General features: G+C 52.4%; 1 protein-coding gene across 1 annotated transcript in view; it reads right to left on the bottom strand.

Moving 5' to 3' along the window:
- Positions 1 to 23,044, bottom strand: part of LOC119974800 (cartilage intermediate layer protein, nucleotide pyrophosphohydrolase) — a 67,060-nt gene that overhangs the window by 33,142 nt on the left and 10,874 nt on the right. Inside the window, exons 2-3 of the mRNA XM_038814065.1 lie at positions 5,255 to 5,524; positions 4,424 to 4,606 (exon numbers count right to left, since the gene is read on the bottom strand). Coding sequence (XP_038669993.1) covers positions 4,424 to 4,606; positions 5,255 to 5,524 — 453 coding nt within the window. The remainder of the gene's footprint in view (positions 1 to 4,423; positions 4,607 to 5,254; positions 5,525 to 23,044) is intronic.

The following is a 23,044-nucleotide window of genomic DNA, read 5'->3' as shown; positions in this document are numbered from 1 at the left end:
CACCAGCTGCAGAATTGACTTCTTCACACCTTCCACTAAAATAATATCCTGCAACATTCTTGCAATAAAGACAGCAATAAAACCAAATTCATCCCAACAGAATCTTAAAACTGACAAATAAATATATGGCCAAAGATAGATTTGATATATTTTGACAATTTATGTTTGACAATTTCCTCAAGTTCTTAATAGAATTAAGAATGTCAGGATTTAGTGATAATTCAAACTGATTCTGAGTGAAATTCAGGAGTCCAATAGAAAGAATTTTGGAAAATTAAAAGTTTTGCTTTGCAATTAAAACACAGAATAATGTGGCTGGAGTTTCATTTCAAAACAAATTTAGTGAATGAGATTTATTTTCATGCAGACATTTGACTGAAGTCAGTAAATCAAGTTATTTATTACTAGCTGGCTGCTCTCTGCTGATTCCAATTGAAATGTTCAGTCTGGAAATTCCAAGAGTTGCTGTCAGCAGAATACAAACAGGAAAAAATTATTGTGACTGAAATGTGATAAATGGCAGAGACCCGGTGATCCCACATTTTGGGACAGGTGGCTGGAGAGATCGGCATGATTTACCGGATTTGCCGTGTTCTGAGTCAGGCCCAATCAGGCCGGTAAATCTCACAGATGCACTTGAGGGGGTGGAGGGAGGGAGGTGTGGGTCTCCCAGGCAATCGGGGGCTCCCGAGCAGGGGGGCTCTGGCTAGGGTGATACCCTGGCACATCCGATGCCAACCAGACACTGTGGTGACCCACCCACCACACCGACCCAAGCTTCCCATCCCTGTACCAGAGCTTTTCAAGAAATCTGTGGTCCAGGAGCAGCAAGAAGCTTCAGAAACGGTGAGTTGTCCACTTGATTCTCTACCCCTTCTGACCTCGAGTCTTCTCCTTGGTGCCCTGAGTCACTCCCCCTGCCCCCCAATCCTCCCCCTGTAGCCGTGAGTCACTCCCCCTGCCCCCCAATCCTCCCCCTGTAGCCGTGAGTCACTCCCCCTGCCCCCCAATCCTCCCCCTGTAGCCGTGAGTCACTCCTCCTGCCCCCCAATCCTCCCCCTGTAGCCGTGAGTCACTCCCCCTGCCCCCCAATCCTCCCCCTGCTCCCCAATACTCCCCCTGTAGCTGAGTCACTCTCCCTGCCCCCCAATCCTCCCCCTGCCCCCCAATCCTCCCCCTGTAGCCCTGAGTCACTCCCCCTGCCCCCCAATCCTCCCCCTGTAGCCGTGAGCCACTCCCCCTGCCCCCCAATCCTCCCCCTGTAGCCGTGAGTCACTCCCCCTGACCCCCAATCCTCCCCCTGTCACCATGAATCATGGCTTCTGAACCCTGAGACATTTGCCCGTTCTCAGGAGTCGATTCCCTTTCCCCCAAGACCCTTCCCTCGATTCCTCCCCTGATGCCCTCTCTCCCCTCTGATAATGCGTAGCTGCTTCGCAAGGTCCTCTGAACTTCCCTCAGAGGCCCGTTCACCAACGTTTTGCTGGTGCAACGTTGTTAAATATAATAAATGACAGTCACATATCATATTTGAGTTGGAAGGAAATGGAGAACAAAGAACAAAGAAAATTACAGCACAGGAACAGGCCCTTCAGCCCTCCCAGCCTGCGCCGATCCAGATCCTTTATCTAAACCTGTCTCCTATTTTCCAAGGTCTACTTCCCTCTGTTCCCGCCCATTCATATACCTGTCTAGATGCATCTTAAATGATGCTATCGTGCCCGCCTCTACCACCTCCGCTGGCAAAGCGTTCCAGGCACCCACCACCCTCTGCATAAAAAACTTTCCCACATCTCCCTTAAACTTTCCCCCTCTCACCTGGAAATCGTGACCCCTTGTAACTGACAGCCCCACTCTTGGAAAAAGCTTGTTGCTATCCACCCTGTCCATACCTCTCATAATTTTGTATGCCTCAATCAGGTCCCCCCTCAACCTCCGTCTTTCCAACGAAAACAATCCTAATCTACTCAACCTTTCTTCAAGGCTAGCACCCTCCATACCAGGCAACATCCTGGTGAACCTCCTCTGCACCTTCTCTAAAGCATCCACATCCTTCTGGTAATGTGGCGACCAGAACTGCACGCAGTATTCCAAATGTGGCCTAACCAAAGTCCTATACAACTGTAACATGACCTGCAAACTCTTGTACTCAATACCCCGTCCGATGAAGGCAAGCATGCTGTATGCCTTCTTGACCACTCTATCAACCTGCGTTGCCACCTTCAGGGTGCAATGGACCTGAACTCCCAGATCTCTCTGTACATCAATTTTCCCAGGACCCTTCCATTGACCAGATAGTCTGCTCTTGAATTTGATCTTCCAAAATGCATCACCTCGCATTTGCCTGGATTGAACTCCATCTGCCATTTCTCTGCCCAACTCTCCAATCTATCTATATTTTGCTGTATTCTCTGACTGTCCTCCTTGCTATCTGCAACTCCACCAATCTTAGTATCATCTGCAAACTTGCTAATCAGACCACCTATACCTTCCTCCAGGTCATTTATGTAGATCACAAACAACAGTGGTCCGAGCACGGATCCCTGTGGAACACCACTAGTCACCTTTCTCCATTTTGAGACACTCCCTTCCACCTCTGTCTCCTGTTACCCAGCCAGTTCTTTATCCATCTAGCTAGTACACCCTGACCCCATACGACTTCAGTTTTGCCATCAACCTGCCATGGGAAACCTTATCAAACGCCTTACTAAGTCCATGTATATGACATCTACAGCCCTTCCCTCATCAATTAACTTTGTCACTTCCTCAAAGAATTCTATTAGGTTTGTAAGACATGACCTTCCCTGCACAAAACCATGCTGCCTATCACTGATAAGTCTATTTTCTTCCAGATGTGAATAAATCCTATCCCTCAGTATCTTCTCCAACAGTTTGCCTATCACTGACGTCAAGCTCACAGGTCTGTAATTCCCTGGATTTTCCCTGCTACCCTTCTTAAACAAAGGGACAACATTAGCAATTCTCCAGTCCTCCGGGACCTCACCCGTGTGCAAGGATGCTGCAAAGATGAGTATTCTAAAACTTACAGAATTGTAATCGCTATTCCCAAAGTAATCACCGACTGAAACATCAACCACCTGGCCGGGATCATTCCCCAATACCAGGTCCAGTATGGCCCCTTCCCGAGTTGGACTATTTACATACTGCTCTAAAAAACTCTACTGGATGCTCCTTACAAACTCTGCTCCATCTACGCCTCCAACACTACCCGAATCCCATTCAATGTTGAGGAAGTTAAAATCTCCCATCACAACCACCCTATTGCTCCTACATTTTTCTGTAATCTGACTGCATATTTGTTCCTCTACTTCATGCTCACTTTTGGGAGGCCTATAGTAAAGTCCCAACAATGTTACTGCACCCTTCCTATTTCTTAGCTCCACCCATATTGCCTCAGTGCTCGAATCCTCTATCGTGCCCTCCTTAATCACAGCTGTGATATCATCTCATAGTTCCATGAAAACTAATGCCAATGAGATTATTGCCATGGATGGTTCCAGTTTTGTAAGAGGAATAGGTGCCATAGAAAATAATTAGTATCTCCTGATGGAAGGGGTAATTCCAATTTCCAATACTCTTCCCAATCCAGTGATACACCAAGGCAGACCTTTGTCTGTTACTGGAACAAGGTCCCTTGTCAGGCATCAGGGCCTTTGGTTAAGGGACGCCATTCCTTATCAATATGGTTGACCAAGTGGAGGGCAGCACGGTAGCATTGTGGATAGCACACTGGCTTCACAGCTCCAGGGTCCCAGGTTCAATTCCGGCTTGGGTCACTGTCTGTGTGGAGTCTGCACATCCTCCCCGTGTGTGCATGGGTTTCCTCCGGGTGCTCCGGTTTCCTCCCACAGTCCAAAAATGTGCAGGTTAGGTGGATTGGCCATGATAATTTGCCCTTAGTGTCCAAAATTGCCCTTAGTGTTGGGTGGGGTTACTGGGTTATTGGGATAGAGTGGAGGTGTTGACCTTGTTGGCTCTTTCCAAGAGCCGGTGCCGACTCGATGGGCCGAATGACCTCCTTCTGCACTGTTAATTCTAAGTGTCTCCCCTGCTTTTACCGCCAGCCATTGGCACATTCAACCTGTTTGACCCCATTATGAACCCACCTTCCTTGGCCGTCAAGTCCTCGGTGGGACTCAATCCCAGAGCCTCTGGCCCAGAGGTTGGGATGCTACCACTGCTTCACAAGGCTTCTGATGGAAGATAAGAAGAGAGGAAGTAGGAGCTGGAGGAAGCAGGTGGTCCTGGGACTTGATAACTGGCTTCATTTGATTTGGGATAATTTTGGAAATCTTCAATGTTATTTCTGAAGCAGATCAATATTTCCACTGTAGCTAACAGGACATCATTGAAATCTCACAAATGGAATCCCAAAAGGATTAAAGATATTTTTTGCACATACTTTTACAAGCTGGGCCCTTGCACATCTTCCCCTCCTCCACAGGACCTGGGCATGTCTGCTCCTTGTTCTGTGTGGAGCAGGTCCTCCTACGTACCTGCACCCCTGTCTCTTCACAGGCTGCTGTGCAGGAGTCCCAGGCCGACCACGTGGACCAGGAACTCCAAGTTACAGCTGTCAAGGGTCCTGAGGGAAAAGATTAAACATTTGTTATAAATTCTTGTCTTGCATATTGATCAATATTGCTCTGCATTTTTTATTTTTCTCCTTTCTTCTTTCACTATAAACCATTCTCTTCCCAATAAAGTAGGAAGTCAACCTCTGACTGTCAAGTCAGACAGATTAGCAGAAAGCCAAGGATGACTACATGACGAATGCCTCCAAACTTTTGGGATAAAGAGAAAAGTGAGGTTTTGAAAAAGCTGCACTATGTGTTGGACTTTCCAGCCCAGTCTTTTCACATAGTTATACTGAGAGTTGGTTCATTAATTTGTAAACAAAATTTAATTTAAAGTACCCAATTTTCTTCCAACTAAGGAGCAATTTAGCGTAGCCAATCCACATCTTTAGATTGTGGGTGCAAAACTCACGCAAACTAATAGATTCATGATCATCATCCAGAATCAAGTTTTTTATTCCAGATTTACTAATTAAATGAAATTAAAATCCTTGGAATGCCACACTAGGGTTTGCATTCATATCACCAGAACATTAGCCTGGGTCTTGGGATTATGAACCCAGTAATCTTACTATATTGCTACCACCTTCTCAAATCCAGTACAAACCTCTGTTAAATAGTTTGCTAAGTAATTTAGTGTCTAACGTTCTGCTTACGTTTGGGACATCTGAACCGAACAGCGTAATTTGAACAGTGTTTCCCTGAAGGTTGCTCCTTGTTAAGACACCAGAAACCTCGGTGAGGACTGAGATGCACTGTTTCTCCAGTCAGCTTTGCCGGGACTCCGTGTATGGTCCGTGCCTCAATAGCAGCTGGTCTTAGACATATTCTTTCCCTGTAATAATGTTGAATTGCATCGAGCTGCTCAAAGTCTCCACTCCCACCAGGATGATCAATATTAAACCACGATGTCCATTCCCAATGAGCTGAAAAAGACAAGAGTTATTGCTGTAGTAATAGGGAACTGGTTGATTCCCTGACACTAGTACCGTGCACAGACTGTCAAATTTCGAGAAGAAACTCTGAACATCAAGAAAAAAATCAATATTAATGCATTCAGAAGAAAATAAGATTCTAATTCCTTGCTCTGTCATTTTGGGTGCAAACGATATTCCAAAAATTGCTTCTTGGGATATGAGTATCACAGGCAAAGTTGCCATTTATTACCCATCTTAGTTTGCCTTGAGAAAGTACTGGGTCCTGTTCTTAACTGCTGCAGTCGAGCTATAGAACAAAGAACAAAGAAAAGTACAGCACTGGAACAGGCCCTTCGGCCCTCCAAGCCCGTGCCGACCATGCTGCCCGAATAAACTAAAATCTTCTACACTTCCTGGGTCCGTATCCCTCTATTCCCATCCTATTCATAGAACATAGAACACTACAGCGCAGTACGGGCCCTTCGGCCCTCGATGTTGCGCCGACCTGTGAAACCATCTGAAGCCTATCTGACCTACACTATTCCATTTTCATCCATATGTCTATCCAGTGACCACTTAAATGCCCTTAAAATTGGCGAGTCTACTACTGTTGCAGGCAGGGCATTCCACACCTCTACTTCTCTCTGAGTAAAGAAACTGCCTCTGACATCTGTCCTATATCTACCACCCCTCAATTTAAAGCTATGTCCCCTCGTGTTGGTCATCACCATCCGAGGAAAAAGACTCTCACTGTCCACCCTATCTAACCCTCTGACTATCTATATGTCTCTATTAAGTCACCTCTCAGCCTTCTCCTCTCTAACGAAAACAACCTCAATTCCCTGAGCCTTTCCTCGTAAGACCTTCCCTCCATACCAGGCAACATCCTAGTAAATCTCCTCTGAACCCTTTCCAAAGCTTCCACATCCTTCCTATAATGTGGTGACCAGAACTGCACGCAGTACTCCAGGTGCGGCCGCACCAGAGTTATGTACAGCTGCAGCATGACCTTGTGGTTCCGAAACTCAATCCCCTGCTTATAAAGGCTAGCACACCATATGCCTTCTTAACAGCCCTATTAACCTGGGTGGCAACTTTCAGGGATTTATGTACCTGGATGCCGAGATCTCTCTGTTCATCTACGTTACCAAGAATCTTGCCATTAGCCCAGTACTCTGCATTCCTGTTACTCCTTCCAAAGTGAACCACCTCACACTTTTCCGCATTAAACTCCATCTGCCACCTCTCAGCCCAGCTCTGCAGCTTATCTATGTCCCTCTGTATCCTATAACATCCTTCAGCACTATCCACAACTCCACCGACCTTCGTGTCATCTGCAAATTTACTAACCCATCCTTCTACACCCTCTTCCAGGTCATTTATAAAAATGACAAACAGCAGTGGCCCCAAAACAGATCCTTGCGGTACACCACTAGTAACTGAACTCCAGGATGAACATTTGCCATCAACCACCACCCTCTGTCTTCTTTCAGCTAGCCAATTACTGATCCAAACCGCTAAGTCACCTTCAATTCCATACTTTCTTATTTTCTGCAATAGCCTACTGGGGGGAACCTTATCAAACGCCTTACTGAAATCCATATACACCACATCAACAGCTTTACCCTGATCCACCTGTTTGGTCACCTTCTCAAAAAACTCAATAAGGTTTGTGAGGCATGACCTACCCTTCACAAAACCGTGTTGAGTATCGCTAATCAACTTGTTCTTTTCAAGATGATTATTTGTCATGTATTTGTCAAGATGCCCCTGAAATGTCACTATCGTCCCTGCTTCCACCACCACCTCCGGCAGCGAGTTCCAGGCATCCACTACCCTCTGTGTAAAAAAAATTGCCTCGTACATCCACTCTAAACCTTGCCCCTCGCACCTTAAACCTATGCCCCCTAGTAATTGAACCCTCTATCCTGGGAAAAAGTCTCTGACTATCCACTCAGTCTATGCCCCCATAAGTTTATAGACCTCTATCAGGTTGCCCCTCAACCTCCGTTGTTCCAGTGAGAACAAACAAAGTTTGTTCAACCTCTCCTCATAGCTAATGTCCTCCATACCAGTCAACATCCTGATAAATCTCTTCTGCACCCTCTCTAAAGCCTCCAAATCCTTCTGGTAGTGTGGCGACCAGAATTGAACACTATACTCCAAGTGTGGCCTAACTAAGGTTCTATACAGCTGCAACATGACTTGCCAATTCTTATACTTACTGCCCTGGCCAATGAAGGCAAGCATGCCATATGCCTTCTTGACTACCTTCTCCACCTATGTTGCCCCTTTCAGTGACCTGTGGACCTGTACACCTCGATCTCTCTGCATGTCGATACTCTTGTGGGTTCTATCATTCACTGTATATTCCCTACCTGCATTAGACCTTCCAAAATGCATTACCTCACATTTGTCCGGATTAAACTCCATCTGCCATCTCTCCGCCTAAGTCTCCAAATTATCTAAATCCTGCTGTATCCTCTGACAGTCCTCATTGCTATCCGCAATTCCACCAATCTTTGTGTCGTCTGCAAACTTACTAATCAGACCAGTTACATTTTCCTCCAAATCATTTATATATACTACGAACAGCAAAGGTCCCAGGAATAATCATAGAACATTGAACATAGAACAGTACAGCACAGAACAGGCCCTTCAGCCCTCGATGTTGTGCCGAGCAATGATCACCCTTCTCAAACCCACGTATCCACCCTATACCCGTAACCCAACAACCCCCCCCAACCTTACTTTTTTAGGACACTACGGGCAATTTATCATGGCCAATCCACCTAACCCATCTTTGGACTGTGGGAGGAAATCGGAGCACCCGGAGGAAACCCACGCACACACGGGAAGGACGTGCAGACTCCGCACAGACAGTGACCCAGCCGGGAACCGAACCTGGGACCCTGGAGCTGTGAAGCATTTATGCTAACCACCATGCTACCCTGCTGCCCACAGTACGGAATCGCTGCGGAACACCACTAGTCACAGCCCTCCAATCAGAAAAGCACCCTTCCATTGCTACTATCTGCCTTCTATGACCTAGCCAGTTCTGTATCCACCTTGCCAGCTCACCCCTGATCCCGTGTGACTTCACCTTTTGTACCAGTCTGCCATGAGGGACCTTGTCAAAGACCTTACTGAAGTCCATACAAACACCATCCACTGTCCTACCTGCATCAATCATCTTTGTGACCTCCTCGAAAAACTCTATCAAGTTAGTGAGGCACGATCTCCCCTTCACAAAACCATGCTGCCTCTCACTAATACGTCCATTTGCTTCCAAATGGGAGTAGATCCTGTCTCGAAGAATTCTCTCCAGTAATTTCCCTACCACTGACGTAAGGCTCATGGCCTGTCGTTTCCTGGATTGTCCTTGCTACCCTTCTTAAACAAAGGAAAAACATTGGCTATTCTCCAGTCCTCCCGGACATCACCTGAAGACAATGATGATCCAAAGATTTTTGTCAAGGCCTCAGCAATTTCCTCTCTAGCCTCCTTCAGTATTCTGGGGTAGATCCATCAGGTCCTGGGGACTTATCTACCTTAATATTTTTCAAGACGCCCAACACCTCGCCTTTTTGGATCTCAATGTGACCCAGGCTATCTACACACCCTTCTCCAGACTCAACATCCACCAATTCCTTCTCTTTGGTGAATACTGATGCAAAGTATTCATGGGATTATTATTTAAATGATAAAATATTTAAACATGCTGCTGTGCAGAGAGACCTGGGTGTGCTAGTGCATGAGTCGCAAAAAGTTGGTTTACAGGTGCAACAGGTGATTAAGAAGGCAAATAGGAGACAGCACGGAGGCACAGTGGTTAGCATTGCTGCCTACGGCGCTGAGGACCCGGGTTCGAATCCCGGCCCTGGGTCACTGTCCGTGTGGAGTTTGCACATTCTCCCCGTGTTTGCGTGGGTTTCACCCCCACAACTCAAAGATGTGCAGGATAGGTAGATTGGCTACTCTAAATTGCCCCTTAATTGGAAAAAATAATTGGGTACTCTAAATTTAAAAAAAAAGAAGGCAAATAGAATTTTGTCCTTCATTGCTAGAGGGATGGAGTTTAAGACTAGGGAGGTTATGTTGCAATTGTATAAGGTGTTAGTGAGGCCACACCTGGAGTATTGTGTTCAGTTTTGGTCTCCTTACTTGAGAAAGGACGTACTGGCACTGGAGGGTGTGCAGAGGAGATTCACTAGGTTAATCCCAGAGCTGAAGGGGTTGGATTACAAGGAGAGATTGAGTAGACTGGGACTGTACTCGTTGGAATTTAGAAGGATGAGAGGGAGATCTTATAGAAACATGTAAAATTATGAAGGGAATAGATAGGATAGATGCGGGCAGGTTGTTTCCACTGGCGGGTGAAAGCAGAACTAGGGGGCATAGCCTCAAAATAAGGGGAAATAGATTTAGGACTGAGTTTTGGAGGAACTTCTTCACCCAAAGGATTGTGAATCTATGGAATTCCTTGCCCAGTGAAGCAGTTGAGGCTTCTTCATTACATGTTTTTAAGGTAAAGATAGATAGTTTTTTGAAGAATAAAGGGATTAAGGGTTATGGTGTTCGGGCTGGAAAGTGGAGCTGAGTCCACAAAAGATCAGCCATGATCTCATTGAATGGCGGAGCAGGCTCGAGAGGCCATATGGCCTACTCCTGCTCCTAGTTCTTATGTTCTTATTAGTACCTCGCCCATTTCCTCTGGCTCCACACATAGATTCCCTCCCCTGTCCTTCAGTGGGCCAACCCTTTCCCTGGCTACCCTCTTGCTTTTTATGTATGTGTAAAAAGCCTTGGGATTTTCCTTAACCATATTTGCCAATGACTTTTCATGACCCCTTTTAGCCCTCCTGACTCCTTGCTTAAGTTCCTTCCTACTTTCCTTATATTCCACAAAGGCTTTGTCTGTTCCCAGCCTTCTAGCCCTGACAAATGCCTCCTTTTTATTTTTGACGAGGCCTACAATATCTCTCGTTATCCAAGGTTCCTGAAATTTGCCGTATTTATCCTTCTTCCTCACAGGAACATGCCGGTCCTGAATTCCTTTCAACTGACATTTGAAAGCCTCCCACATGTCAGATGTTGATTTACCCTCAAACATCCGCCCCCAATCTAGGTTCTTCAGTTCCTGCCTAATATTGCTATAATTAGCCTTCCCCAATTTAGAACATTCATCCGATTACCACTCTTATCCTTGTCCACCAGCACTTTAAAACGTAATGAATTGTGGTCACTGTTCCCGAAATGCTCCCCTACTAAAACTTCTATCACCTGGCCGGGCTCATTCCTCAATACCAGGTCCAGTACAGCCCCTTCCCTAGTTGAACTACCCATATATTGTTTTAAGAAGCCCTCCTGGATGCTCCTTACAAACTCTACCCCGTCTAAGCCCCTAGCACTAAGTGAGTCCCAGTCAATATTGGGGAAGTTGAAGTCTCCCATCACAACAACCCTGTTGCTTTTACTCCTTTCCAAAATCTGCCTACCTATCTGCTCCTCTATCTCCCGCTGGCTGTTGGGAGGCCTGTAGTAAATCCCCAATATTGTGACTGCACCCTTTTTATTCCTGATCTCACCCCATCTCACCTTGCTGCCCTCTGAGGTGTCCTCCTGCACTACAGCAGTAATAGTTCCCTTCTCTCTCCACAGACGCTGTCAGACCTGCTGAGATTGTCCAGAATTTTCTGGTTTTGATTCAGATTCCAGCATCCGCAGTGATTTGCTTTTGACTTCTTGACCCACTACAGTCGATGTGGCGTAGATACACCCACTGTGCTGTTAGGGAGAGAGTTCTAGAATTTTGACCCACTGACAGTGAAGGAACGGTGATATATTTGCAAGTCAGGGTGGTGAGTGCAATTATTTCGAGGGTATAGGAAGAAGATGTCACCCCAATGCTTCATCTTAAACCCAACTGTAAAATTAATTCATTGCATCCCTGTCACAGATGAGTAATAATGTGATGCCCAATCCCAAAATACTAGTTACATTCCCAGAACTGAGTAGTTGGAAACGGAAGCATGTGCAGCAAGACAGATCCAACAAACAGTGGGATATTTAGTAAGAGGGTTCGAACTTACTTACTGCATCTCATGGGAATTAAACATCTGCCAAAGAATTGTATTCCTCACTGATAAATTATAGGCCATTTCTAATTGAGGAAACAGATACAATTGGGGGAAAATAAAATTATCAGTGAGTTCTTCAATTCTCAGAGACTATGAAGATTTCTGTTGCGAAGAGTTTCAAAATCTCAAAGCCAACCGTCTGACTGCCATCAAATTCCTTTAGGGCAGAATTCTCCCAAAAAAAAGGGCTGGATTCTCCTTTTGTGTGAATCTTCTGTCAGTGGAGATCGCTGTAAAAGTGCGACGATCTATTTCGGACATGCTAATAGGCCAGTGTGCGGGCCAGTGTGCGGGCCAGTGTGCGGGCCAGTGTGTGAGCCAGTGCATGGGCCAGTGCGCAGACCAGTACTCTGGCCAGTGTGCGGGCCAGTGTGCGAGCCAGTGTGCGGGCCAGTGTGCGGGACAGTGTGCGGGCCAGTGTGCGGGACAGTGTGCGGGCCAGTGTGCAGGCCAGTGTGCGGGCCAGTGTTCGAGCCAGTGTGCGAGCCAGTGCATGGGCCAGTGCGCAAACCAGTACTCTGGCCAGTGTGCGGGCCAGTGTGCGAGCCAGTGTGTGAGCCAGTGTGCGAGCCAGTGTGCGAGCCAGTGTGCGGGCCAGTGTGCGGGCCAGTGTGCGAGCCAGTGTGCGGGCCAGTGTGCGGGACAGTGTGCGGGACAGTGTGCGAGCCAGTGTGCGAGCCAGTGTGCGAGCCAGTGTGCGGGCCAGTGGGCGGGACAGTGTGCGGGACAGTGTGCGGGCCAGTGTGCGGGACAGTGTGCGGGACAGTGTGCGAGCCAGTGTGCGAGCCAGTGTGCGAGCCAGTGTGCGGGCCAGTGTGCGGGACAGTGTGCGGGACAGTGTGCGAGCCAGTGTGCGAGCCAGTGTGTGAGCCAGTGCATGGGCCAGTGCGCAGACCAGTACTCTGGCCAGTGTGCGGGCCAGTGTGTGAGCCAGTGTGCGGGCCAGTGTGCGGGACAGTGTGCGGGACAGTGTGCGGGCCAGTGTGCGGGACAGTGTGCGGGCCAGTGTGCGGGACAGTGTGCGGGCCAGTGTTTGAGCCAGTGTGCGAGCCAGTGCATGGGCCAGTGCGCAAACCAGTACTCTGGCCAGTGTGCGGGCCAGTGTGCGAGCCAGTGTGTGAGCCAGTGTGCGAGCCAGTGTGCGAGCCAGTGTGCGGGCCAGTGTGCGGGCCAGTGTGCGAGCCAGTGTGCGGGCCAGTGTGCGGGACAGTGTGCGGGACAGTGTGCGAGCCAGTGTGCGGGCCAGTGTGCGAGCCAGTGTGCGGGCCAGTGTGCGGGACAGTGTGCGGGACAGTGTGCGGGCCAGTGTGCGGGACAGTGTGCGGGACAGTGTGCGAGCCAGTGTGCGAGCCAGTGTGCGAGCCAGTGTGCGGGCCAGTGTGCGGGACAGTGTGCGGGACAGTGTGCGAGCCAGTGTGCGAGCCAGTGTGCGAGCCAGTGCATGGGCCAGTGCGCAGACCAGTACTCTGGCCAGTGTGCGGGCCAGTGTGCGAGCCAGTGTGCGAGCCAGTGTGCGAGCCAGTGTGCGGGACAGTGTGCGGGACAGTGTGCGGGACAGTGTGCGGGCCAGTGTGCGGGACAGTGAGCGGGACAGTGTGCGGGACAGTGTGCGGGACAGTGTGCGGGACAGTGTGCGGGCCAGTGTGCGGGACAGTGTGCGGGACAGTGTGCGAGCCAGTGCATGGGCCAGTACGCAGACCAGTACTCTGGCCAGTGTGCGGGCCGGCCGATTCCCGGACCTGCTGCCATCTGATTGGCTGGGGTCTGGAATGGCCCTTCAGGCCTGACAAGCTGAGCACCTTTTAAGCTCTCCTCTCACACCACCCCTCACACCCCCCCTCACATCCCCTCACACCCCCCCTCACATCCCCTCACACACCCCTCACACCCCCTCACACCCCCTCACACCCCCCTCACCACCTCTCACACCCCCGTCACACCACCCCTCACATCCCCTCACATCCCCTCACACCACCCCCTCACCACCCCTCACACCCCCGTCACACCACCCCTCACACCCCTCACACCCCCTCACACCCCCCTCACACCCCCTCCACACCCCCCTCACACCCCCCTCACACCACCCCTCACACCCCTCACACCCCCTCACACCCCCCTCACACCACCCCTCACACCCCCCCCTCACCCCCCCCCCTCACACCACCCCTCACACCACCCCTCACGCCACCCCCTCACACCCCCTCACACCACCCCTCACACCACCCCCTCACACCACCCCCTCACACCACCCCTCACGCCACCCCCTCACACCCCCTCACACCACCCCTCACACCACCCCCTCACACCACCCCTCACACCACCCCTCACACCACCCCTCACACCCCCTCACACCACCCCTCACACCCCCCTCACATCCCCTCACCACCCCTCACACCCCCCTCACAACCCCCTCACACCCCCGTCACACCCCCCCTCACACCCCCTCACACCCCCTCACACCCCCCTCACACCCCCTCACGCCACCCCCTCACACCCCCTCACACCACCCCTCACACCCCCCTCACACCCCTCACACCCCCTCACACCCCCCTCACACCCCTCACACCCCCCTCACACCCCCTCACATCCCCTCACCACCCCTCACACCCCCCCTCACACCACCCCTCACACCCCCCTCACACCCCCCTCACCACCCCTCACACCCCCCCTCACATCCCCTCACACCACCCCACACCCCCTCACATCCCCTCACACCACCCCCTCACACCCCCTCACACCCCCTCACACCACCCCTCACACCACCCCTCACACCCCCTCACACCACCCCTCACACCACCCCCTCACACCACCCCTCACACCACCCCTCACACCACCCCTCACACCCCCTCACACCACCCCTCACACCACCCCTCACACCACCCCTCACACCACCCCTCACACCACCCCTCACACCCCCTCACACCCCCTCACACCCCCTCACACCCCCTCACACCACCCCTCACACCCCCTCACACCACCCCTCACACCCCCTCACACCACCCCTCACACCCCCTCACACCCCCTCACACCACCCCTCACACCACCCCTCACACCCCCCTCACCACCCCTCACACCCCCTCACACCACCCCTCACACCCCCCTCATACCCCCCTCACGCCCCCCATGCCCCCCTCACACCGCCCCTCACACCACCCCCTCACACCACCCCTCACACCACCCCTCACGCCACCCCCTCACACCCCCTCACACCACCCCTCACACCACCCCCTCACACCACCCCCTCACACCACCCCTCACACCACCCCTCACACCCCCTCACACCCCCTCACACCCCCTCACCACCCCCTCACACCACCCCTCACACCCCCCTCACACCACCCCTCACACCCCCTCACACCACCCCTCACACCCCCTCACACCCCCTCACACCACCCCCTCACACCACCCCTCACACCACCCCTCACAGCACCCCCTCACACCCCCTCACACCCCCTCACACTCCCTCACACCCCCTCACACCACCCCTCACACCACCCCTCACACCACCCCTCACACCCCCTCACACCCCCTCACACCCCCTCACACCCCCTCACACCACCCCTCACACCCCCTCACACCACCCCCTCACACCACCCCTCACACCACCCCTCACAGCACCCCCTCACACCCCCTCACACCCCCTCACACCACCCCTCACACCACCCCTCACACCACCCCTCACACCCCCTCACACCCCCTCACACCCCCTCACACCCCCTCACACCACCCCTCACACCCCCTCACACCACCCCTCACACCCCCTCACACCACCCCTCACACCCCCTCACACCACCCCTCACACCCCCTCACACCCCCTCACACCACCCCCTCACACCACCCCTCACACCACCCCTCACAGCACCCCCTCACACCCCCTCACACCCCCTCACACTCCCTCACACCGCCCTCTCTTTCCAGCCTCGTATTCCAGACCCAGACGGCCACAGGAAGAGCTGCATCTCGCTGCCTGGATGTAGAAATAGGAAGACTGCTGGATGCCTACAGGAGAGGAGAGGCCAGTCTATCCCAGGGTGGGGTGGAGACCCAAGCCTGCCCAGCTGAATCAGGTTTGGGTTGAGGTGGCAGAGGCTTGGACCCAGAGGACTGAATCCAATACCGGAAAAGGTCGATGACCTCCTTCGAGCAGCTCGGGTGAGTAACCAATCCCTGTCCCATCTCCCACCATTCACACCCGCCCCAAATCCTGAACATCCCACCTGTCTGCATTTCCCTCACAACCCACACTCCACAAACCCCCACCACCTGTATTGCCATTTGTCTAGAAATCTTCCACGTACATGTCAACAGCTACAAACCCCCATCAAACTCACATCCCAGCATTTCAATATGTCCTGTGTCCTCAAGGATAAAATGGCCAATAACTGCTGGGAATGGGAGAAGACTGGAGTGGACATCCCGGACCTATGGGTCTACATCCCATTTGAGCAAAGGGCTCTACAAATGGCCGGGGAGTTTGAGGAGAGGGCAGTGGCTGGAATGGAGCTCGGCATGAAGCAAACAAGTGAAAACCCAATGCAATGCACATGTTCCTGTGGCAGATTAAGTCTATCATCTCCCACGCATCTGTCCTTCCCATCAACCCTTGTCGCTGCTCCCCACCAAGACCCTGAAGACACCACCATCTCGGCAGAGCTGTCACCTGCACCAACACCATCTTGGTGAGTAATGTTAATGATCTGGCTCCTGGGTCACCCTCTGGAGAGCACCATACACAAGCTGCAACACATCAAATGGAGGCAGGGGCTCCCTAGGGCGTGGACAGTCGGAGGTCTATTCGAGCCTCGGGAACAACTATCGATCAGACAGATGTTGTCTTTTGGAAACGATGATCCCAGCACTCATGCAGGCTCAGAGCCCGAATTTACAGGAGGAGGTGTCGGCAACATTCCAGTGCCTGCCAGGCCAACTGGAGGAATCCAACAGCCTGCAGGCGCAGGATATGTTGCTGACGATACGTGATACCAATGCCAACGCTGGCGTCCGCGGTGGAAGGCCTGGGGCAAGACGTCAGAGCCATGTGTCAGACGTCCAAGGCACACTGTGCTGTTCATGTCTGAGGCACAGGATAGGAGAACCCAGTCACAGGTAGACATGTCCCAGGTGTGGATGGACATTGCTGCAGCGTCCCACCAATCCTTTCAGACAAACAGTTCAAATACAGAGATAGGAATCTGTGGAATAGGGTGTAGTGAATCCTCTGCAGTGTGTCAGAAGTAGATAGCTAATGTAGATTTGAGACTTTGTTTATAGAGAGTTTAATAAATATTGGTTTCCATAATAAAGCGTTCAATTAAGTTGTGATGGACCTTCATGACCTGACTCGTCCTCTTTGTCTATCTCACTAGTTAATATGCCTGAGTTGAAAAGAGTTACTGCAAACTGGTCAAAGTCAGTCGGGGTACATTTACCCAGCTTTCACTTTACAACAAAGAACACAATAGGCCGCCATGATGCCTGGGACCATCTGGGAGCCATATTGGAACCCCCACCAGAGTGGCCCAAGGCATTGGAAGCACATATTGGGCATGACCTACTCGATGATGTTGCTCGTTGCTGAGTAAGCGTCATTATAATTGGTCTTCATCTGAATCCGAAGCTTCCACACAGGTGTCATTAGCCAAGACCTCAGTGGGTAAGCTGTCTCCCACTAGCCAACCCCTCACTCGTGGAAGCACCTCAAAGATGCCAGGAATGGACGAGTGTGCCAGGATGTAAGCATTGTGCTCACTGCCTGGGTATCGGTCGCCGACGTGCATGATGTGCAGCTGGTGATCACACATCAATTGCACATTTATTGAGTGAAACCCCTTCCTATTGGCAGCCGGTGTTCAGAGGGCGACATGCGCGCCATCGATCGCCCACTGGACTAGGGACATGGCAGCGACTCCTGTTGCCCGGGAATCCTGGTGGGTCTGGGCCAGGTTAAAGATGATGTGTGTAGATTCCCGGATCCATTACAGTGCGGATGCACCGGTGTGTAGACGTTTGAAGATCCCACACAGGTCCCACCTGGAATTAGCCAGAGATGTAAAGGTTCAGGGCAACCGTCACCTTGATGGCCATTGGGAGTGGGGGGGTCCTCCATCAAACCCCCATGATGCCAGGTACACCACCATCTGGCACCGGGATGAACGGTTTCTCTGTTGAGCTGGAGCAGTAGGGCACCTCCTCGAACCACAGTGTGGTATTATCATAACTATCAGCACTGCACGGGTTAATAAAGTGTCGAGAGTAGCCACTAGAGGGAGCTACAGTTACAACTACATAAGGCAGTGATGCTAAGCCTTGGGGGAGAGTCAGGGAGAGTGTACAGGAGTTAGCTAGTGAGAGCCAGAAGAGTAGATAGTGTAAGTCAGAGCAGATCATATTTTAAACCAGTCGTGAGATTAGCTGTAGATGACTGTAGTTTAGACATTATTAATCAACTGAATTCTTAAGGAGTTCGTGTTGAATCCAAGTTAGTAGTGTTAATAAATTTATAGTTTTGTTCAAGTTAAAGCTATTTTGTGGTCTTTGTGGACACTACGCTAACCATCCTGAATTTACCAACACAAAGACCACCACAGGCAGGTGGCAACGGGATCATGTGGCCTGATTTAATGCCCCTTCGCACCCAATAATAATAACCTTTATTGTCACAAGTAGGCTTACATTAACCCTGCAATGAAGTTACTGTGAAAGGCCCCTAGTCGCCACAATCTGGCGCCTGTTCGGGTACACAGAGAGAGAATTCAGAATGTCCAATTCACCTAGCAGCACGTCTTTCAGGACTGTGGGAGGAAACCGGAGCACCCGGAGGAAACCCACGCAGAAACGGGAGAATGTGCAGACTCCACACAGACAGTGACCCAAGCCGGGAATCGAACCCGGGTCCCTGCTGCTGTGAAGCTACAGTGCTAACCACTGTCCTACTGTGCCTCCTCCTCACCCAGATGGGAGGCTGGCATTTGAGTCTCCCTGCCAGCCCTTCCTGTTCTGGGGCTGTCTCCTCTTGTTCAGGGTCCTCCCTGCATCCACAGTGGCAGTGGCTGGTTAGATCGCTTGCCTTGCTGGCTGGACTCCGAAATGTCCCTGTGGGCGGCCTCAGGTTACATGGTCATCACCCCGAGTTGTGCTCTGTGCCACCCTCACCAGGTGCCCCCCCCCACATCCCCTACAAGAGGATGTTGTCCGCACTGCCTCCCTGTCCCCATCAGTGACTGGCACCCGGCTTGTGTTGTGGGCAGCCTCTATTCTCACCACCCGTTTCTGCCAACTGTGGTAATGGTGGCTGCAGCAACCGGTGTCAGCGATAGGCTCTGTAGCCCCTGTCCTGCATCTCCTTGTGTGGCGGACTGTGGGTCTCCTCACTGGGTGGGCCGTATGTTATCCCACAAGCAGGGTAGCACCTGGTTGTGCGTTGAGAGATTGTCAGCGTGTGCCACCATCCGTCTCCCTGCTAAGAGCCTGGTGTGCGAGCAGGTCAACGGTGGGGGTGAGCGAGGAATGTGTGTGTTTGCTGGGAGCTGAGCTGCAATGGTTTGTGGATCCTGAGTTTAACACACAGGTTGTGATGGGGAGATGGTCAGGTTTCCTGGCCAGGGCCGGGATGGATGGGATCAGGGGGTTGGACAGGCTTGGAGACAGACCGTGATCCTCAGGGTGGGCTAGCTGATATTGTCACTGGCTTCTGCTCTGAGGGAGGCAGTGTGGCAGGGAGGATTTGAGCAACAACTGTCCATGTGAACTCTGCTGATCCCTTGCTATCTGTGTGGAGCAATGCCTGTAAGGGGGGCAATGACGAGGCATTTAGGGAATATTACGAGGAATTGTTTAGGGCAGACCCGGAGGGAGGGGAAGGTGAAGAGGGGGATATGGGGAGGTTCTTAAACAGGCTGAAGTTCCCGTGGCTGGATGAAAAGAGGAGGCAGGCGCTAGAGGAGCCTTTAGGGCTGAGGGAGGTATTGGATATAAGAGGAGACTGGACAAGCCGGAGTCTCCGGCCAGGAGAGGGGATCAGACGGTTCCTGGAAGGGTTGGAGTTCCATAAGTTGGAGGGGGAGAGGGTGTAGGGGCTGGGGACCCCGATTAGGTTGAGGGAGGTGATGGATCGCATTGGTGTGGTGCAGGCAGCCCCATGGCCAGAAGGGTTCCCAGGAGGGTTTTATAAGAAGTTTGGTGGGGAGTTGGAGCCGCTGCTTGTGAGGACAAACAATGAGGTGAGGGGTGGGGGGAGCTCCCCCCCCCCACATTGTGGCAGGCAGATGGCTCCCTGATCTTAAAGAAAGATACGGACCCGGAGCATTGTGGGTCTTACTGGTTGATATCGTTGCTGAACGTTAATGCCTACCCGTTGGCGATGGTGCTGGCATTGTGAATCGAAACTGTGTGCCGGGGTGATGGGGAGAACCAGGCAGATTTGTGAAGGGGAGGTTGTTGTCAGTGAATGTGCGGAGGTTATTTAATGAGATTATGATGTTGTCGGAGGGACAGGAGGTGGAGGTAATGGTGGTAATGGACACAGAGAAGGTCTTTGATCGGGTGGAGTGGGCATATTTGTTGGAGGTGCTGTGAAGGTTTGGGTTTTGGCAGGGGTTTGCGGATTGTGTTCGGTGTTGTACAGGGGGTGCCAGTGGTGAGCATTCGGACAAACAGGTCGAGCTCGGGGTACTTGGGTTACATTATGGGATGTCCGCTCTACCTGGATAGAACCATCCGCAATGGCCCTCAGGGCATCGAAGAGTTGGAAAGGATTGAGGGGGGGCCATAGAGTTGTGCTGTATGCCGACGATTTGTTATATATCTCAGACTCGGGTGGGCAGCATTGAAGGGATTATGGCGATTTTGAGGGAATATGGACGGTTGTCAGGGTACGAATTGAACATGGGAAAGAGCGGGGCTTTCCGATCAATGCTAGAGGGTATAGAGAAGGTTCGGGGAGTTGCCGTTCAGGGTGGTGGGGACGGGTTTTAGGTATTTAGGAATCCAGGTGGCACGGAGCTGGGCCCTGCTACACAAATTGGACTTAGCTCGATTGGTGGAGGGAATGAAGGGGGATTGTTAAGATGTGGGATGTGTTGCCGCTGGACGTGTGCAGATGGTGAAAATGGTGGTGCTTTCGAGTTCTTGTTCCTGTTGCAGAACCTTCCAATCTTCCCAAGTCCATTTTCAGGAATATTAATTGGATAATTTTGGGGACTGTGTGTGTGGTGGGGATGGAGGGGCGTCGTGCAGGTGGATAGGTCTGAGGCTGTGTTGTTGGCACCTCTTGTTGCCGGTCAGATACTCCGTGAGCGCAGTGGTGGTTTCGGCGTTAAGGGTGTGGGGATAATAAGTGGATCAGCGGTTATGGGGAGAAGGCAGGAGAATGGGGATGAGAAAATATCAGCCTTGATTGAATGACAGAGCAGACTCGATGGGCCGAGTGGCCTGTCTGATGGACTTATGGGTCAGCGCTGGGGCCGATCTGTGACGACTATAGGTTTGTGCCGGTGGAGCTGGTTCCTGGGGCGATGGAAGGTGGGGTTTGAGTATTTCAGGGACCTGTTTATAGGGGGAAGTTTGCCGGGTAGAGGAGTTTAAAGAATTGTATGAGTCGCCCAAAGGGATTCAATACCTGCAGGTTCGGGATTTCATGAGGAGAGAGGCACTGTCCTTCCTGGGGCTGCAGCCTCCTGTGTTTCAGGATAAGCTGTTATCAGAGGATGGAATAGGAGAGGGGAGTGTGTTGGAAACCACAAAGAATTGATGGAGAGGGAGGGCATTCCGGGGAGGAGGAGCTGGGAAGTGGGCTGAGGCCTTGCAGAGGGTGCATACGTCCTTGTTGCGTGCACAGGGCCCACATGACGGTGGTGAGGATGAGCAGGTTCTTTGCTGGGTGGAGGATGGGTCTGGGCGGTACGCCGGGGGGCCCGTGAGTCACATACCCATTTTCTGGACATGTCTGCGACTGAGGGGGTTCTGGCAGGGGTTCTCGGACGTGGTGTCTGAGGCGCTGGGGGTGAAGGTGGTTCCGAGTCTGGAGGTAGCGATATTCAGTGTGCGGAAGATCCGGGAGTCGAGGGGGTGAGAGAAGACAATGTTTGGGCCTTTGCCTCCCTGATGGTCCGGAGATGGATTTTGTTGGGTGGAGGGACTCGGAGACGCGGAAGGCGATGGTGTGGGTGAGCGGCGGAAACCCTCAGGCTGGAGAAGGTCAAGTTTACTTTGAGGGGGTCGGCAGTGGAGTTCACTCGGAGGTACAAACTATTCATTGATTTCTTTAAGGGGGATTGAGGGGTCAACAAGGGGAGGGAGGGATTTGGGGTGGGATGAGGGGGTAGAAATTGGGAAGGTGGCAGGTGGCGAAACGTTGGTATCGGCGGAGGTTGGGAATTTGTGGCTTGGTCTGATATTTGTAAAAAGCCCTGAATAAAAATATCTGTAGAATAGTTTACAAAGTTCACGGACCTCCTTGCTCCCCCTCAACAGACCTGGCGCCTGGTCCACGCTTGTAAATACTCGCTCCAATTCACACCCGCGTGAACCCCCCCCCCCCCGCAAAACCGGGGAGATACAACCCTCCAGCCCATCAATGCCGGTGAGGGGCCGGAGCTGCCGATGGGGGACACCTCACTCACCCCCTCGCCTGGTCCCTACCCTCACCCCCTCGCCTACTCCCTACCCTCACCCCCTCGCCGGGCCCCTACCCTCACCCCCTCGCCCAGTCCCTACCCTCACCCCCTCGCCCAGTCCCTACCCTCACCCCCTCGCCCGGTCCCTACCCTCACCCCCTCGCCTGGTCCCTACCCTCACCCCCTCGCCTACTCCCTACCCTCACCCCCTCGCCCAGTCCCTACCCTCACCCCCTCGCCGGGCCCCTACCCTCACCCCCTCGCCCAGTCCCTACCCTCACCCCCTCGCCTGGTCCCTACCCTCACCCCCTCGCCTGGTCCCTACCCTCACCCCCTCGCCTACTCCCTACCCTCACCCCCTCGCCGGGCCCCTACCCTCACCCCCTCGCCCAGTCCCTGCCCTCACCCCCTCGCCGGGCCCCTACACTCACCCCCTCGCCGGGCCCCTACCCTCACCCCCTCGCCCAGTCCCTACCCTCACCCCCTCGCCCAGTCCCTACCCTCACCCCCTCGCCTGGTCCTTACCCTCACCCCCTCGCCTACTCCCTACCCTCACCCCCTCGCCTACTCCCTACCCTCACCCCCTCGCCGGGCCCCTGCCCTCACCCCCTCTCCGGGCCCCTACACTCACCCCCTCGCCGGGTCCCTACCCTCACCCCCTCGCCGGGTCCCTACCCTCACCCCCTCGCCCAGTCCCTACACTCACCCCCTCGCCTACTCCCTACCCTCACCCCCTTGCCTACTCCCTACCCTCACTCCCTCGCCCTGTCCCTACC

The sequence above is a fragment of the Scyliorhinus canicula genome, chromosome 12 (assembly GCF_902713615.1).
Source record: "Scyliorhinus canicula chromosome 12, sScyCan1.1, whole genome shotgun sequence".
Classification (NCBI taxonomy): domain Eukaryota; kingdom Metazoa; phylum Chordata; class Chondrichthyes; order Carcharhiniformes; family Scyliorhinidae; genus Scyliorhinus; species Scyliorhinus canicula.
The sequence above is the reverse complement of the archived record's forward strand: the minus strand, read 5'-3'. Positions and strand labels throughout refer to the sequence as shown.